Source organism: Trichosurus vulpecula, chromosome 6 (assembly GCF_011100635.1).
Source record: "Trichosurus vulpecula isolate mTriVul1 chromosome 6, mTriVul1.pri, whole genome shotgun sequence".
NCBI classification, from domain to species: domain Eukaryota; kingdom Metazoa; phylum Chordata; class Mammalia; order Diprotodontia; family Phalangeridae; genus Trichosurus; species Trichosurus vulpecula.
The window spans coordinates 158,598,291-158,617,194 of NC_050578.1; the positions used below are offsets into that span (position 1 = coordinate 158,598,291).

An 18,904-nucleotide genomic window follows, 5' to 3' on the forward strand; every position below is an offset into this window, starting at 1 on the left:
ACATTAAGCCTTTTCTAAATTTGGGAAGCCTGAGACCAGGGTTGTGTCTCAATGGGGAAGCAAAAGAAAAACATATTTTCTTCCTAGGGTCTTAGGGAAATTCTGAAAGCATGGTTATTCTACTCTAGTTAACATTTCAAAAATATTGTTTCTACAAACATAAATATGCCTGAATTTAGCTTGTCCATAAAGACTATGGCTGAATTGGGTTTTAAAATATTTCTACTAAAAAGGCTCTCTTGTTGAAATTCAGAACTAGAAATACCTTTAAAATAGCGTTTTAAAAAATTCTTAGTGTTCCCATTTGTCTTGAAAGGCAGTTTTTTAAAAAAATAATTTGCTTGTCTATATTGGGTATAATAAACCTAATGATCATAACTGCGTTGTCCCATTTTATTAGGTTTTGAGAGATACTGTTAAATTTTAAGATCTTAGAATTTAAACCCTTGTCTCATAAAGAGATAATCATCATATAAACCTGTTCACTGAGGTTTTATTTTTATGACCAAAATTCTTCTCTGCATCAGTCAATTTCTTAACAAAAAAAATAACAGGGTAAGGAGTTGTCGATTCTAAAGATCCGAGCTTCAGATGGTCATGGTAGAGGTCAATGGAAGGAGTAAATATAAATCAAGTTCTTTTAGATAACCCATCCATCTTCTCTCTTCCACACATTCACACAAACACAGCACACTTGAACCAATAGACCAGTTTCTACACAATGCTGTCCCCATTATTCCTGATGCATTTGTCCCTTGGGTCTGCCAAATATCTTTTCATCCTTTTGTCTCCTGTCCCTTTAGGCTTTACCCTATATGCTCAGTATATCTTCTGTGCATCGTGCGTCTGAGAAATGAATGAAGGGATCACGAAAATGTAATATTAATTTTCTTAAGTGAGATTAGCCTCAAGTGAATGAAGAAATAATAGAATCACAAGAAATAGAAGAGAACTTTAGAGTTCACCTCATTTAGTTTTTGTTCATTTGTGTGCTTTTTTTTTCCTTTAATAGAAATAAAAAATTTGACTCATATGCTTTTTAAATTAAGATTTGTTTCCTTTCTTTCACCATCTACATCCATTGGTAGATCCTGTGGTTCTCTCTTTCCTTCTTTTTTTGTTCTCTCTGTTTCTCTCATCCAACCCCCAGCCCCTAATCTAGAGCCTTATGATTTGATACCTGGAGGTCACTTCTTTTCTCCGGACTTTTGTTTCCACATCATGAAATTCATGTATTAGACTGGATGATCTCCATGGTCCCCTTTGTGCTTGATAGTCTGCCACTATCACCATAATTTCCAATGTGGTCTGTTTCTTCTTTGTCTCTCTGTCTCCAATCTAGGGTTCAAAACTAATCTTCCCCAGATGCTATTTTCATCTTGTCACTTTCCTACTCAAAACCTTTCAATTCTTCCCTGTTATTTAAAAGACAAACTCCTTAGTCTAACACAATTCGGTTCTAACCTATTTTTCCAATTCTAACTGTCACCCACTACTTTCCTACTAAAACTTTCTGCCTCAGTCGGATTGGTCTACCTACTGTTGCCTAAATATAACCTGTATATTCCTACCCCCATCTTATCTTTCCTATTCTATCCAGGTTACCACTATTCTTCCAGTCATTCAGGCTCAAAACTTGGGTGTCATTCTCAGTTCCTCACTCTCACCCCTCACATCCAATCAGTTGTCAAGTACTGTCAACTTTTACATGCCTTGCATACAGTCAGTTCTCTCCCTGGATGCCGCCACCACTCTGTTGCAGGCTCTCTATCATCTCATGCTTAGACTTTTTACAATAGCCTGCTTGTTGGTCTCCCTACCACATGTCCCTCCACTTCAATCCATCCTCCACTCAGCTATCAAAATAATCCTCCTAACGTGCAGTCTTATATCAGCCCCCATTTAGTAAATTCCATTGTTTCCTTATTACCTCCAAGATTAAATATAAAATCCTCTCTTTGGCTTTTATAGCCTTTATAAACCTGCCTCCTTTCTACTTTTCCCATCTTCTTATACATTAGTCCCCTTGGAAATCTAATGATTCAGCTCATTCTTGCACTAGACACTCCAACGCCTTACTTTTATTGGCTGTCCTCTATGCCTGGAATTCTCCCCCTCCTCATCTCTGCCTTTTCACTTCCCTGGCTTTTTTCAAGTCTCAAGTCCTATCTTCTTCAAGAAGCCTTTTCTAGTCCTCCTTAATCTTAGTGCCTTCCCTCTGGGATTATCTCCAATTTATCCCCATTAGATTGTAAACTCCTTGAGGGCAGGTAATGATTTTTGCCTTTCTTTGTATATCCAGTGCTTAGCAAAGTGTCTGGCACATAGTAGGTACTTGATAAATGCTAGGTGACTGAATGACTACTTATATAACTCTTCTTGTCCAGAATATCTTTTTCTCTGCCTATCCTACTAATCCCCTTAATTATAAAAGTAGAATTCTTATAAAGTTTTAGAGCTTTCAAACAATGAACAACAACTTTATCAGGCAGGTAGCAATGTCCCCATTTTCAGATAGGAAAATGGAGACCCTAAATTAAACTTAAACTCCATTGTCATACAACTAGCGAAGTATAAGAGAAGGAATTTGAATCCAGGTCATTTGACTCCAAATCCTTTGCTCCCAGAAGCAGGGCACCTCCGTGCTAAGAGAGCTGGGCATATACAAAGCAAGTTCCCATTCCATTAGTTACCTTTCTTTGTGTTTAAATGTTTTCTCCCCAACCACATAGTAAATATTTGGAGAGCAAGGACATGGCGGGCCTCTTTGGATCCCTTCAGTAACTGGCACCGTATTCTCAACAGCAGCATACATTTGTTCATTAATGGAACAATCAGTTAAAATATTAACAAGCATTTATTAAGCATCCACTATTGCCAGGCAACCAGTTAAGCATTGGTTGTAGATATCACATCTTAGTATTTTCCCTATAGGCCTGAAGAGTCAAGGGCCAGAAGCAGACTGTGAGATAGAGATCCCATTTAGAGAACTACTATTAATTATCCCTGTAGGGGTGTGTGTGAGTGTGTGTGTGTGAGTGTGTGTGTGTGAGTGTGTGTGTGTGTGTGTGTGTGTGTGTGTGTGTGTGTTTGTTTTTGAGGGGAAGAATAGAGCATGAGAGGCCTAGAGATAGACATGCCTCATTAGGCTCCAACAAATTATATTATTAAATTTTCATAAAAGTTGGACTAGAAGGTCATCATTTTGCTGTCTTTCCCAATGCAGTCTGAATTCACAGCATTCATATATGGGTATTTTGTGTTTTCCCATTGCTTTATTTTTTTATACAAGATTGAGATAAGGGGACTGATGGACCACTGTTTGGAGTTTCTGTTGCTATCTTAAGGAAAGCTGGGTCTGTATGAAGGTGACATAGTAGAGAGAGCACTGGAACTGGAGGCAGGAAGACCTGAATTCAAATCCTACCCTAGATACTTATTAGGCAAGTTCCTTAACCTTTCAGAACCTCAATTTCCTTATTTGTAAATGAAGATCATAATAACATCTAACTCTGGGGGTTAATTAATAAGATTGCATATTTCATTTGCACTCCCTCTTGCTTTTGTAAGAGAGCTTCTCTAGAGAAGAGAAAATATGAGAAATAGGGACCAACTTGTACTCTCTGGGTATGAGGTGCGTCGGCTGCTACCACCATCACCATCTCAAGCATGTGCCAACAGTGGCTCTTCATGGCAGCCACTCTACTGTCCTCTGTTGGACCACTGGAGAAAAGCCAAGACTTAGAGAAGGATACTCCTTCAGACTGCACTTGGGGTGCTGAGCCAAGATGAGTGGGGAAACTACAAGAATAAATAATGAGAATAGCTAGCATTTAAGTAGGGCCTTGTAATTTAAATATGTAATCTGATTAGCCAGAGAGAAGGAATCCCTTGTGCTGGCAATTCCAATTTTATCTGTGTGAGTTCATTAGCATTGACTATCTTCTTTTCCTTCTATTTTTTTAAGCAGTGTATATGTAGAATGTAAACATCTGGAATTGGGAATCATGGGTTAAAATGTCTATATTAAGGCTATTATGTGGTATAAGAAGAGTATGATTATTTATAGGACTAGGTCCTATGTCAGTTTGTGTTGGAAAGACAGAATATTGAACTCAAATCTAAACTGATATTACATTTTTAACATGGAAAAGAAACTTTCCACTTAATAAATCACAAGGAGTGCTACTTGCACACTGCCATGTTGAATGAGCTGTTGATAATCTCTGGAGCCAGGGGCCAGTGAAGTGATGTAGCCCAAAAATATCACTTGATAGCTAGACTTTAGCAAGTTTGAAATAGCAAGTGCCTGGGGCTTGCTGTCCAGGTCATCCCTGAAATATGCAGAGAGGAGAGAGAGGGAGGGAGGGAGAGAGAGGGAGGGAGGGAGAGAAAGAGAGAGAGACAGAGACAGACAGACAGACAGACACACACACACAGAGAGAGAGAGAGAGAGAGAGGGAGAGAGAATGTTTGTCATCTCACAGATTCAGTCAGTTGCCTAATCTTATCATTTCTATCTCTACAACTTCCCTCACATCTATCCCCTTGTCTCTACTCACAGGACCACCACCCTAGATCAGACCCTTATCGCCTCCCCTGCAGTGGTCTCTTGATTGGTCTGTCTGCCTCAACTCTCTTTCTCCCTCTCCAATATGGCTTTCATTCAAGTATCTAAGTAATTTTGCTATAGTGTAGATTGAATTCCAAAGGCTTCCCATTGTCACCAGGATCAAATAAAAGCACCAATATTTAGCTTTTTAAAGCCTACCCAACTTACCTTCCCAATTATTTGATATATTACTCCCCTCCCTGCATTCTACGATTCAGCCAAATTGGGCTTTTTTTGCTACTCCTCACACTGAACATGTCATTTTCTATCTCCTTATTTTTGTGCTGAGGATCCTCCCATGCCTGGAATGCAATGCCTCCTCACCTTTTCTGCTTAGAATTCCTTGTTTCCTACAAACTCTGCTCAACACCATCTACATGAATTCTTTCCTTATCCCCTCAGATGCTTGTATTCTTCCCCCAGGAAAATTACTTTGTATTTATTTTAAACACATATTACATATTTATTTATGTGCTTGCCCATTTTGTATAAATCTTATATGTACATGTGTTCTCCCCAAAGGAATGCAAACTCCTTGAGGACGGGGACAGTGTCACTTCTGCCTTTGTGTCTCCAGTGCCTAACATAATGCCAGGCACATAGTAGGTGATTTAATAAGTGCTTGCTGATTTATTGAGGATTATTGAGTGTCTACAGAACATTGGGCTAGACTCCGAGGACACAAAGGTGTTTAAGACATGCCCTAAAGAAGCTTACAGTCAGAATATCCACTGAATAAGATAATTTATAGTATATGTTAACATATGTTAGCTGCTAAATAAGGGGTATAGACATTAAGGTATTCCCAGAAGAGAGCAAGATAATTGAGAAATGTCTATTAGACACAAGATGGGCCTTTGAACAAAAATTGGACCCAGAAAATCATGAGTTGACAATTTCAGATGATTAGAGGACATCATAAGAAACAGCAAAATAGTAATAAAAATTGTTATTATAGCTAAACCTTACATAGTGCCAAGGACTTTGGGCTTTGTGTAATGTTTAAGCAAATACTTTTAGTAAACATCCTTAGTGCAGTTGGTTTTATATTACCTAATACATATTGGTTTGAACTCAGGTGATAATTGCTTTACAATTGTGATCTCATTTGATCCTCACAACACACTGGGAAAGTAGGCGCTGTTATTATCCCTACTTAGGGAAATAGGTTTCTGAGGTTGAATTTGAACTCAGATCCTCCAGACTCCAGGCTCATCATGCTATCCACTGTGCCACCCAGCCGTCCCAAAAGGGGAGAAAATCTTCAGTGGAAGACAGTGATAGAATTATCTGATCCAAGTTCACTGATATAATGGTGGGGAGGGAGGAGGGTATCAAGCAGGTGGGCATCATGCTCAACTGATGCAATCCTCCAGTACCCACATGGACTTTAGAGCATGCATAGACATTGTATAACTGGTTCTGGTCCACCTAAAACCCTGTGATGAAGAGGATCCTTGCGATAGGTCATAAAACTGGAAATGGGTTCAAAATGTTCTAGCTAGCCAAAGAGACTCTCTCAATCTGGTTCTTTTTTCTGGGCTGGCTGAAGTTTAACCAAGGAGGATAAGGGACCTCCAGGTTGGGGAGAGGTGATTGACCATCTCTCACTAAAAGCCAGCAGGAAGCCAATAGCATATGGCCCTTTTGTTGTTTCTATTTCTGTTCTGTCTCTCCTTTCCTGTTTTCAGATGAAGGAGAGTGGAGAGAGCTATGGCTTTGTGAGCTTAGAAAGATAAGGAGACTGAGCAACTGAAGTCTGAGAGCTGGAGTCCATGCCAGGATTTTCTGAGAGCCAGATGGTAAGGAATAAAGCATCCAGTAATCTGCTTGACCCAGCCAAGCAGTGGAGATTTGGACTTCTCCATCCATTGGCCTTGCTGTATTTAGAAGTGACCTCTATAGAAAGAAGTCTATGTGGAAACTGCTGAGTCTGAGCCCACTCTCCCAAAGGACCAAGAAAATTATTATAAGAGAGATATTGCTCCCAGGTATTGGAGAAAATATTTGTAACTTCTGTTCTTGCTATATCTTCCTAGTAAATGTCTTTTAGTAAAAATTAACTGATGTTAGTTGGTTAAATGGAGGTAAGAAGTTAATTATTCACAGGTAACAGTGAGGGAAATGCACCAGAATCAGGGCTTGAGCTAATAATATTAAATAAAGACATCCCACAACCTCTGGGGGTGCCTCTAGAAGCCCCAAAGGCGATATGGCAGGCCTCATAGGAGAGTGAGAATGGAGCCTCAAAACACTGAAAAATAACCTTTTGATAGTTTTCTGTATTTTTATTACAGATAAACCTGAAATAGTAAAGTAACTCAACAAGCATGATCAGATGTATCTTTCATATGTATATATATATATATATATATATATATATATATATATATATATATATACATATATACGTATATACACATGATTAACTACTGGCCTAAATTAATTAGGTAACGTAAAACCAACTGCACTAATGATGTTTACTAAAAGTATTTGCTTAAAAATTACCATTTCCTATTCTATATTAAGTAATCCTTTATGCAGAAGGGCTGCAATTGAGCTCTTGTTGAATCAGCTAATGTAGAAGAATTTCATTATCCGTTCCTAATATGATTTTATATTTGTATATTACAGTAGCCTAAAGATGAAATCTTTAAATATTTATACAGAATGGAGACACTTATCAAGTGTTGCCACAAAGACAAACAAAAATATGTCATTACAAAGTATTTATGTAATAGTATTTATATAATACCAATCCTGTACAACACCCCCCCACCCCCCGCAACCTGCTCAGTCTGGAAAAGTTAATGAGTCTCCCTAAGCACCTAACTTGTTGCACTGCCCATGCACTAACTTGGGCAGACTTTACTTATAGGCAGATTTTCTAGATTTTGCTATTTCTGAGTTATCTAATGAAAATTTTTGATTCCCTTCTTTCTCCTCTTTTCCAGTATATGATTTCTGTAGCCAAGGTGCCAAGTTAGCGGAACCAGGAAAAGAAGTAGTCTCCTATTTGTTTAAAAAACAAATTAAAAACCCTGAAGTTTCTTCCCCATCCCCAAATCAGCACAGAAATATTCCCATAATCACAACATCAAAGAGGATGAGGGTCCTTTTTTCCTCTCTTCCACAAGTTCAAAGCTTACAAAAGAGTGGAGGTGGATAGAGCACTGCCCTAGAGTCAGGAGGACCTGAGTTCAAAACTGAGCTCAGACACTTGACACACATACTAGCTGTGTGACCTTGGGCAAGTCACTTAATCTCAATTGCCCTGCCTTCCCCACTCCAAAAAAAAAAAAAAAGAATGGAGGTGGAATAGGGGAAGACAACCAAAGAAAAGAAGATGAAAAAAGAGAGACAGCCTAAAGAGATTCTCCTCAAAACCTTAATGATGAAAAATTGTTAGTGAAGCCTTAAAATACCTAGATACTAATTTTTTGTTATTCTTATGTTATTGTTGTTGAGACTAATTTGAGGGGATTAAATTAATTTTATTTATTTTTGGGTACATTTTAAGTTCTGAACTGTCTCCCTCCCTCCTTCCCCACCACGCACTAGAGAAAGCCACTGTTTGACACAGATTTATAAATATATGTAAACCCATACTATGCAAACCTTCTAATTATCAGTTGTTCCTCTAGAGGTGGATAGCCTCTTCCTTTGTAGTTGATTTGAGTTCTTATAGTACTCAGAATAACTTGGCTATTCATAATTATTCTTCAAACAATGCTGTTGTTACTGTATACAACATTCTCTTGGTTCTGCTCACTTCACTTTTCATTATTCCATGCAAGTCTTTCCATGTTTTTCTAAAATCAACCAGCTCATCTTTTCTTACAAGATAGTAGTATTCCAACAGTCATATATCACAACTTGTTTAGCCATTCCCCAATTGATGGGCATCCCTTCAATTTCCGGGTTTTTTGCCATCACAAAGAGGGCTGCTATAAATATTTTAGAAGATATAAGTTCTTTTTCTTTTTCCCTGATGACCTTGGGAAACAGCATACACCATTTCATAACTCTTTGGGCATAATTCCAAATTGCCCTCCAAAATGGCTAGATCAGTTCATAGTTCTACCAACAGTGTATTAATGTCCAATTGTTCCACATCCCCTCTAACACTCATCATTTTCTCCTTTTATCATTTTACCCAATCTGATAGGTATCAGATGGTATCTCAAATTTGTTTTAATTTTAATTTCTCTAATCAATAATGATTTAGAGCATTTTTTCATATGACCATAGACACTGAAAAACAACCTGTTCATATCCTTTGACCATTTATCAATTAAGAAATTACATTCTTATAAATTTGACAAAATTCTCTATATCTTTGAAATATGAGACCTGTATCTGAGAAACTTTCTATAAAAATTTCCCCCAATTTTCTGTTGTCCTTCTAATCTTGGCTACATTGATTTTATTTATACAAAAGCATTTTAACAACGTAGTCAAAATTATTCATTTTTACATCTCACAATGCTATCTTTATTCATAATTCTTCTCCTATCCATAAGACTGATAAATAATACATTCCATGTTCTTCTAGTTTTCTTATGATGTTTCCCCTTATATAGCTCATGTATCCATTTTGACCTTATCTTGGTAAATGGTACAAGATATTGATCTGTACCCAATTTCTATCAGACTACTTTCTAGTTTCCCCAACAATTTTTTTTTTACCAAAAAGTGTATTCTTACCCCCAAAGCTTAAATTTTTATGTTTGTCAAAGGTTACTATAATCATTTACTACTGTGTATTATATGTCTATGCTGTTCCACTGATCTACCTTTCTATTTCTTAGCCAGTACCAGGTAGTTTTGATAGTTACAACTTTATAATATAGTTTAAGATCTGGTACTGCTAGACCTCCTTCTTTTACATTTTTTCATTAGTTCCTTTAATATTTTTGTCTTTTGTTCTTTCAAATGAATTTTATTATTTTTTTCTAGCTCAATAAAATCATTTTTGGTAGTTTAATTGGGATGGTATTGACTAAGTAGATTAGTTTAGGTAGGATTGTCATTTTTATTATGTTGTCTCTATCTACCCACGAATAATTAATATTCCTCCAATTATTTAAATCTGACTTTATTTGTATGAAAAGTATTTTAATAACAATTAAATTCTGCTATCCTTTTCTGTTTTATGGGTGAGTTCATTCCATTCACATTTAAAACTATAAATATTAGTTGGGTATTTCCTTCCATCCTATTTTTGTCACTGTTTATCCTTCTCTACCTCTCTTTTTACTCTACCCCTCCTCAAAGGTCTAATTGATTTCTAACCACTGCCTCCTTAATCTGCACCCCTTCTAAGAATCCCTCACTTATCCTCTCCCCTTACCTTCCTATTTCTTGATCTGCATGCTCTTCTAAAAGTCCCTCCCTTATCCTGTCTCCTTGCCTTCCTATTTCTCTGTAAGTTAATACTTTTATACCCTTCTAGATGTATATGTTATTCTCTCTTTAACCCAGTTCTGATGAGAGTAAGGTTCTAGCACTACCAGCCCTCCACCCTCTCCTTCCTCCACTGTAACAGTTCTTCCATTCACATCTAATTTGTATGAAATAATTGCTCCATTTTACCTCTCTATCCCCAACTTTATTTTTTAGGGTCATCTCATCATATTCAACTCAACTCCAAGCCTTCTATCTATGTATGCTGTCAAACTACTCAAATAATGATAACATTCTTAAGAGTTGCTGATAACATTTTCCCACATAAGAAGTAAAGATTTTGACTTATTGTGTTCTTTATAATTGGTGTCTAATGTTTACGTTCTTATGTTTCTCTTGAGTCTAGTATGCCAAATTTCATTCAGTTCTGGTCTTTTCTTCACAAATACCTGAAAGTCCTCTAGTTCATTAAATTTCCATCTTTTTCCATTCATGATAACACACAGATTTGCTGAGTAAGTTATTCTTGGTTGCAAGTCCAGCTCCTTTGCTCTTCAGAATATGTTGTTCCATGCCTTTCAGTCTTTTCTTGTAGAAGCTGCTAAATCTTGTGTTATCCTGACTGTAGCTCCACAGTAGTTAAAATGTTTTGGTTTGTTTCTTTTCCAGTTGCTTGTAGTATTTTCTCTTTGAGCTGAGAGCTTCAAAATTTTGTTATGATGTTCTGTGAATTTTCATCTTGGGATGTCCTTCAGGCGGTGATTGGTGGATTTTTTCTATTTCTATTTTACTCGCTCATTCTAAAACTTCAGGGCAATTTTCCTTAATACTCTCTTGAAGTATAGTGCCTAGGTTCTTTTTTAAATTGTGACTTTCAGGTAGTTCAATAATTCTTATGTTGTTTCTCCTCATTCTATTGTCCAGGTCAGTTGTTTTTCTAATGAGATGTTTCACATTCTTTTCCATTTTTTTTTGTTCTTTGATTTTGTTTTATTATTTCTTGGTGTCTTATGAAGTCATTCACTTTCCCTTGGTCAATTCTAATTTTTAAGGAGTTATTTTCTATTGTAAGTTTTTGGACTTCTTTTTCCAATTGCTTGACTTTCTTTTCAGGATTTTCTTACATTATTCTTATTTTTTTTCCCTAATTTTTCCTCAATCTCTCTTATTTGATTTAAAAATTTTTTTTAAATTTAAATTAATTTAATTTTAGTTTTTAATATTCACTTCCACAAGATTCTAATTCCAAATTTTCTCCCCATCTCTCTTCTCCCCCCACCCCAGGGCAGTATGCATTTTGATTACCCCTTCCTCCAATCTTCCTTTCTTTCTATTACTCCCACCCCCACCCCCTTTTCTTGTCCCCTTCCCTTCTATTTTCTAGTAGGGCAAGAAAGATTTCTATACCCGACTGCCTGTTTTCTGCCTTATTTCTCAGTTGCATGAAAAAACAATTTTTAACATTCATTTTTAAAACCTTGAGTTCCACATTCTCTCCCTTCCTCCCTCCCCACCCACCCTCATTGAGAAAACAAGCAATTCAACCTTCCATTTATTCTATTCTCTCCTTTGACCTGTCCCTCCACAAAAGTATTTGCTTTTGATTGCCCCTTCCCCAGTCTGCCATCCCTTCTATTATCTCCCCTCTCTTATCCCCTTCCCCCCTGTTTTCCTGTAGGGTAAGATAGATTTCCATACCCAATTGAGTGTGTGTGTTATTGCCTCCTTAAACCAAATCTGATGAGAGTAAGGCTCGCTTGTTCCCTCTCACTTTCCCCCTCTTCCTCTCTACTATAAAAGCTCTTTCTTGCTTCTTTTATGTGAGATGATTTACTACATTCTACCTCTCCCCTTCTCTTTCTCCCAGTACATTCCTCTCAACATTTAATTTTATTTTTTAGGTATCATCCCTTTATATTCAGCTCACCCTGTGCCCTCTGTCTACACATATACACATATGTCCACAAATATACATACATACACATATATAAACACATACACACATACATATATATTCTATTCAGCTCTGGTCTTTTCAACAAGAATGCTTGGAAATCCTCTATTTCATTGAAATTCCATTTTTCCCCCTGAAATACTATACTCAGTTTTGCTGGGTAGGTGATTCTTGGTTTTAATCCTATCTCCTTTCACCTCTGGAATACCATATTGCAAGCCCTCCAATTCCTTAGTGTAGAAGCTGCTAAATCTTGTATTATCCTGATTGTGTTTCCACAATACTTGAATTCTTTCTTTCTGATTGCTTGTAATATTTTCTCCTTGACCTGGGAACTCTGGAATTTTGCTGCAATGTTCCTCTGAGTTCTCCTTTTGGGATCTTTTTCAGGAGGTCTTTGGTAAATTCTTTCCATTTCTATTTTACCCTCTGGTTCTAAAATATCAGGGCAGTTTTCCTTGATAATTTCTTGAATGATGATGTCTAGGCTCTTTTTTAAATCATGGTTTTCAGTTAGTCCAATACTTTTAAAATTATCTCTCCTGAATCTACTTTCCAGGTCAGTTGTTTTTCCAATGAGATCTTTCACATTGTCTTCTATTTTCTCATTGTTTTGGTTTTGTTTTATAATTTCTTGATTTTTCATAAAGTCATTAGCTTCCATTTGCTCCATTCTAATTTTTAAGGAATTATTTTCATCAGTGAGCTTTTGGACCTGTGGCCAGACCATGCTCCTCTCTTACCTAGGTAAGAGAACTTTCCCACTGACCTTTGAAGCTGTCTTTGGCATTTGTGGGTTGAGAAGTCTGGAAACTGCTGCAGCCCCAGCCCCAGCCCCAGGGTGGCAGCGGCCACTGCCACAGTGGTGACTGCTTCTGGAACTCTCAGCCTATAGACAGTGTGGGGATCAAGCACCTGATCAGAGGGGGATTGCAAGGATCTCTTTGCTGGTACTAGAGACCTGTAAATTCTCAGTTCCTCCAAAGTGGTATGATCAAAAGAGAGGTGTTTACTCCTCTTCTGGCCTGCGGGCTGGTCCACAAGCATTCTTTTCTGCCCTGGAACTGTGAGGAGGGTTTCCTCTCCACAGCCACCACCAGCTGCCCCACACCAGCACTCCTCCTCCCCCCTGACTGCCACCCAGGACTGCAACCCAGATCGGGTCAGTGCACCTGGGCTGGACATCCAGCACTGGCAGAGAGCCCTACAGTCTTCACCTGATCAGCTGTCTGACCTCCTCCCTACCCTTTCCCCTCCCCTTTTTCTCCCCCCCCCCCCCCCCCCCACTATCTGGGATGTGAAAGTTTCTGCCAGGGCCATAGCCTCCTCAGGGCTTGTTTGTTGATTTGGCCATATCTACCTGGAGGTATTTGCACTTCAATCTGGTCAAACTACCACCCTGACATCCCGCCCCCCCCCACCAAGTGGTCTTAGGCAAACAACTACTTTACCCCACTTTTAATTATTTCTTGCCACTGAAAGTTCATTTTGAGGAGTCATTTTATATTGTTTGTGGGGGAATCTCCTGCCTTATCCCACCTTCTTCCACATCTTTTTTTTTTAAAGAAATAACTTTGAGTACTTGTTTTTAACACATGAAAATTTAAGAGAAAAAGAAGATATCAGTTCAAATTTCTCTAGGTAGCCATTTTTTATTATTACCTTTTCCTTTTGTATCATATTTGTTTCATATTCACTTCCACATATGCCCCCAATCCCTGATGCAGTGAGACTTCCCTTATAATTAAAAAAAAAATGAAAACGCTAAAAACAATTCAGCAAAATCACATTCCTTCCACACCTATTGTCTTCCACTTCTCAAAGAAAAGAAGGAAAGGACCTCAAAAGCTATCTAGTTTAACCCCCTCATATTAGAGATAGGGAAACTGAGGTCCATCAATTTGCCCTAAATCACCCCCTTGAGATTTGAATCAAGGTCCTCTGATGCCACAGTCCAGAGAGAGGAATTGAACCCTTTGCCTTTGCCTCCAGAGACTAGAAGCTTTCCACTTCTTAGGCTAAGCTTTGTTATTATAATTAAATGCCATTCAATTTAATTATATTGTGCTTTCTAAGCTTTTTTTTTAAAGAGATATGAGTCATTTCCTTAAAACTCCTTCTAAATTTTAAGGAGTTAAGCAAAGCCACTGTGAGTTAAGGGCTGAATTGATGTTTCCTGAAGCTTTGAAGTTTTAAGTCAAATTTGTAAAGCAAGATTTTTATTTTTTATGTGTTAGCTTCACCCTTCCTACCTCAGAGTTCTTTGTATAATCATTGTGCGCAGTAGGCATGATGGTGCTGTTAGTAACAGCAACAACAACTAGCAGTTATGTAATGCTCTAAGGCTTGCAATTTCTCAGCTTCTCATCCTCACAAAACCCCTGGAAGGTAGGGGCTATTATTATCCCCATTTTACAGATGAGGAAACTGAGATAATCAGAATTAACTGACCTTCCCAGGGTAACAGAGCTATTAAATATTAAGCTATTAAGTAATAGCTATTAAGCTATTAAGGTTTGAAGTTGGGTCTTTCTGACTCCAGGGCCAGTGCTAGGTACCACCTAGCTGCCTAATTGAGTTCATTTTATAGGACTTGGGGGATATTTTACTATTTTAAATGTCTGTATTCTTATTCTGAAGGATTTCTTGACTTCTGTGATTTACTCCTGATGTTTAGTCTCCCAATTATAACTGACATTACTGTAATTGTTTCTACTAGAAAGCACAATCTGCTCTATGACGAACTGTTTTACAACAATCTCCAGGAATGTATTGTAGCCTATCCTCTCCCCACAAAGTAAGGACTGTCTATAGCATATTTTATCTTTTTAATATGCTTAAATTAAAAACTAGCAGCATGGGAGAAAAAACAGTGCAAAGAAATGACACAATTAATCTGTGATTTGGTCGTTATGGGGAAACTCCTGGTACGAGGGCTTGCTTCACCTGTGCAGATCACAACCCTTCTATGACCTAGAAAGTGTGTTAGAGAGTGACCTGAAGTCCACTGAGGTGAAATGACTTGGCTGCCCAGGGTCACAAGGCTAGTGTCAAAGGCAGGATTTAAGCCTCAGTCTTCCTAACTTCAAGCCTAGGTAGCCACCAACCACTTCAAACCACTCAGGCATCCCTGTTTCTTTAAAAAAAAAAAAGTACCCTGGAAATGTGCTAATGATATTATTGGTCTCTCTATATAGCACGTAACAAAATAAATACACATACTCATCATTTCCAAAGTGAGTAACTACAAAATCCTCCAGTCTAAGTAGTCTGGCTGGAGCAGTCTCCCCCATTGGTGATGGAAGAGGGTGGTGATCCGATTTCACAACTGGATACCTTGACAAAGCCATAATCCTATATTGAGATAAGAAGAAATATTTACATTTTGATCAGTGCCAATATGATAAAATTAAGTAAATGCTTTTACAAGTGATAGATTAAACTGGAAATATTCCATTTGAGGGAATTAAGAACAGTAAGGTAGTAAAGGAATTATTTAGCATGCAGATTAGCTTTTTGCTTGCCCGCTTATAATGTTAATGCTGCTATTAACCAGGTCCCTCTGTGTTCCTGCTGACCATAAGCGCTATAAACTCTGTTTTAACAAGTGCTATGGAGACTGCCCAAAAGGCAACATTTATAATGCACAAAATCCATCTAATTTGCATTACTGGTTTAGCAACAGATTTACATAAACAATTTTAATTTAAACCTGCACACTTTGGGGGTGTTAAAAAATGGAAGTAGCCTTCCCTTATCAAATGACAGAGAACATATATTGCAGGGACAGAATATAATGTAGCAATATAACTGGGCTGATATCATTTCAGTCTTTAAAGTTACATTGCCCTTCCCTGCCCAGAAGGCAATCACTAAAATGAAAATCAAGTTTCTTTTGCTTGCTTGTACACATACATAAATACACACTAACAGAAAATGACCTTTTTTAAAAAAAAAAAAGTCTCTTCCTCGCTACCTAAAATAATTGACTGCCTTCTCATTCTCTGCACACGGGAACCAGACCCTCTCTCAGAAACAGCTATGCACTTAAGCTACTTATTACTTCCACAATGCAAATGGATACTCATTTTGAGGGCCTTTGAATCTCCAGCTTCCTTCAAGACTCAGCTCAGGAGATACTTTCTACAGGAGGCTTTTCCCTCTCCCCACCCCCCAGCAGCCGGTGCCTACCTCATGACTATTTTGTAGGAATCTTGTATACACCCATATGGGTACATGTGGTTTCTTCCAATTAGAACACAAACTCTTTGAGGTCAGAGACTGTTCTTCCTTTTTCTTTAAAACATAATAATAACACAATATACAATACATATCATATACAATACAATAATACAATACAATGCAAATAATAATAATAGCTCCAACAATAATATTCATACAGTACTTACTCTATGGACCAGGCACTGTGCAAAGCACTTTACAGATATTTATCTGCATTTGCCCTTGCAACAACCATTATTTTCCCTATTTTATAGTTGAGGAAACTATCTCTAGTATTTTGCATAAATCCAGGCATGTAGTAAGCACTTAATAAATGCTTGATGATTGATTAATAAGACAAATTCTTATTTGCATACCTGGCCCTGCCACCCAAACCAATCTTTGAGAACTCTCAGTTAATCAATCAACAGGCATTGTTAACTGCCTACTCTGTGCCAGGGATTCTGTGCTAATTGCCAGGGATGCAAAGACTTAAGTCACGGTCATTACTTTTCTCAATTCAAGTTAGATATGTTCAATTTGAGTCAATTCAATATTCATCTACTAAGTGCCTACTATGCTGAAGGTACTAGAAATATAATATTAGTAACAATAATAATAACAATAAATAACATTTACACAGGATTTTAAGGTTTGCAAAGTGATATTCAAATATTATTTCTTTTTTTAAAAATCATTGCAACAACCCTGGGAGGTAGAGAAGGGGAAGGTAATAAGCATTTACATAGTACCCATAAGGTGCCATGTAACATACTAAGTGATTTTTATAAATATTATCTCATTGGATCCTCACAACAATCCTGAGAAGTAGGTGCTGTTATCTCCATCTTGCAGCTAAGGAAACTGAGACAGACAAAGGTTAAGTGACTCGCCCAGGTTTACACAGCTAATAAGTGTTTGAGGCTGGATTTGAATTCAGGTTTTCCTGTCCCTTCTAGCCCTCAGTGGAAGTTCTAGCAAGAAGTGAAATGGTCAAAAATAGGGTTATAAATTGAAGTGACCTGGATAATACATCATTTGGATAATCAGTCTCTCTCCCTCTGTGTTTCTACTCTGAAGGTGGTTCTGATTCTATTCCTGTAGGAACAGCTGGAGACCTTTATTATACAGCTTTTGTTCTAAAACTTATTTTACTAAAACTTAAACTTTTAATTTGACAAGGAGACTTTGTGGAGGATGGATGCTAGCAGAAACTTTGTAGCCTATTCTTCGGTTATTACATCTTCTAACTTTTCCAAGCAAAACCCAAACCAAATTCATATAGTCTGGTTCCCACAGGATTTGCTGAACATGCGGAAGTATAATTAAAAATGCCTCCAGTTTCATTAAAGGGATCCCTAGGATCCCACTTGAAATAACCATAGCCATAAGCAGTTTCTTCAGGGAAGCAGGCAACAAACTCTTTCAATTATAGCTTGATTAGAAAGTTCTTTGGCTAAAGCTAAGAAGAGGATATTTAGGCAAACACATTTTAAAAAATTCCTCGGTAGAATAGTATTTTTATAATTAAGGTGTCATACATTTCCATTCACATGAAAGTCTTTAATGATCGATAGCTAGAAGCAAAGTCAAACTCTCTCCTTTTAGGATATTTTTTAATGAAGTAAGGAGAGAATAAGAACTAAGTGGTCCAAATGAACTCTTAGGTCTAGACTAAATACTAGAACAAACATGAGAGAGGATGCTCAAATATTCACCAAACTCCCAAAAGTACATTTATTACATCAGTGTGAGAGCTGTCAGAGCAACATTATATTGTGTACATCATTCAAGTTAACATCAATTCAAACATTAATTAACTAACTGCTCCGTGCCAGGCACCATGCTAGGCACTAGGGATGCAAAGACAAAGATGAAAAATCCCTTCACTTAAGGAACTTCTACTTGGGGTGACACAATGCGTACAAAGCTACAAAATAATCTGGAAGAAAAGAACACTAATGACCTTGGAGATCAAGACATGCTTCCCATAAGCAGGAGGTGGGAATTGAGTTGAGTCTTGAAAGAAGCCAAGGATTTTGAGAATTGGCAATAAGAATAATGTGCATTCCAGACAGGAAGTGGGAGAGGGATGTGAGAGGAGGGGGGAGCTGGGAAACAACCTGTGCAAAGTCAAGGGGGCAAAAGATGGAATGTTAGGTTTGGAGCATAGCCAATAGTCTAGTTTGGCTGGACTGGAAAGTGCATAGCTGTTATTCTATGAAATAAATCTGGAAAGGTAAGTGGGTCTCAGATCATGGAGGACTTTAAATACTAGACTTTTTCCTGGAAGTAATTGGGAGCCACTGAAAATTCTTGAACAGGGAAATAATTATATATATACATATATATATGTTATATATGTATATATATGTATATATATGTATATATGTATACATATATAACATATATATATAATAATATATATTTATATAACATGTTAAGACTTTGCAGCCTACTTTGCACATGTTATTATCTCATTTCTTCCTCACAACAACCCAGAGAGGGAGGCACTATTATTATCTTCTTTTCAGAGATAGGAAGGCTGAAGCTGAGAAAAGTTAAGTGACTTGCTCAGGGTCACACAGCTATTTAACATCTGAAGTAAGATTTAAACAGCTTCCTGACTCAGAGTCCAACACTGTACTACCTAGCTGCTTATGATTGGTAGGACTAAGCTACCATAAGATTATTTGGGCAGTTGTATGGAG

At 37.5% G+C, this 18,904-nt stretch overlaps 1 protein-coding gene across 1 annotated transcript in view; it reads right to left on the reverse strand.

Moving 5' to 3' along the window:
* CWH43 (cell wall biogenesis 43 C-terminal homolog) overlaps window positions 1-18,904 on the reverse strand; it is a 93,338-nt gene that overhangs the window by 7,667 nt on the left and 66,767 nt on the right. Inside the window, 2 exon segments of the mRNA XM_036765048.1 lie at window positions 4,190-4,334; window positions 15,195-15,327. Coding sequence (XP_036620943.1) covers window positions 4,190-4,334; window positions 15,195-15,327 — 278 coding nt within the window.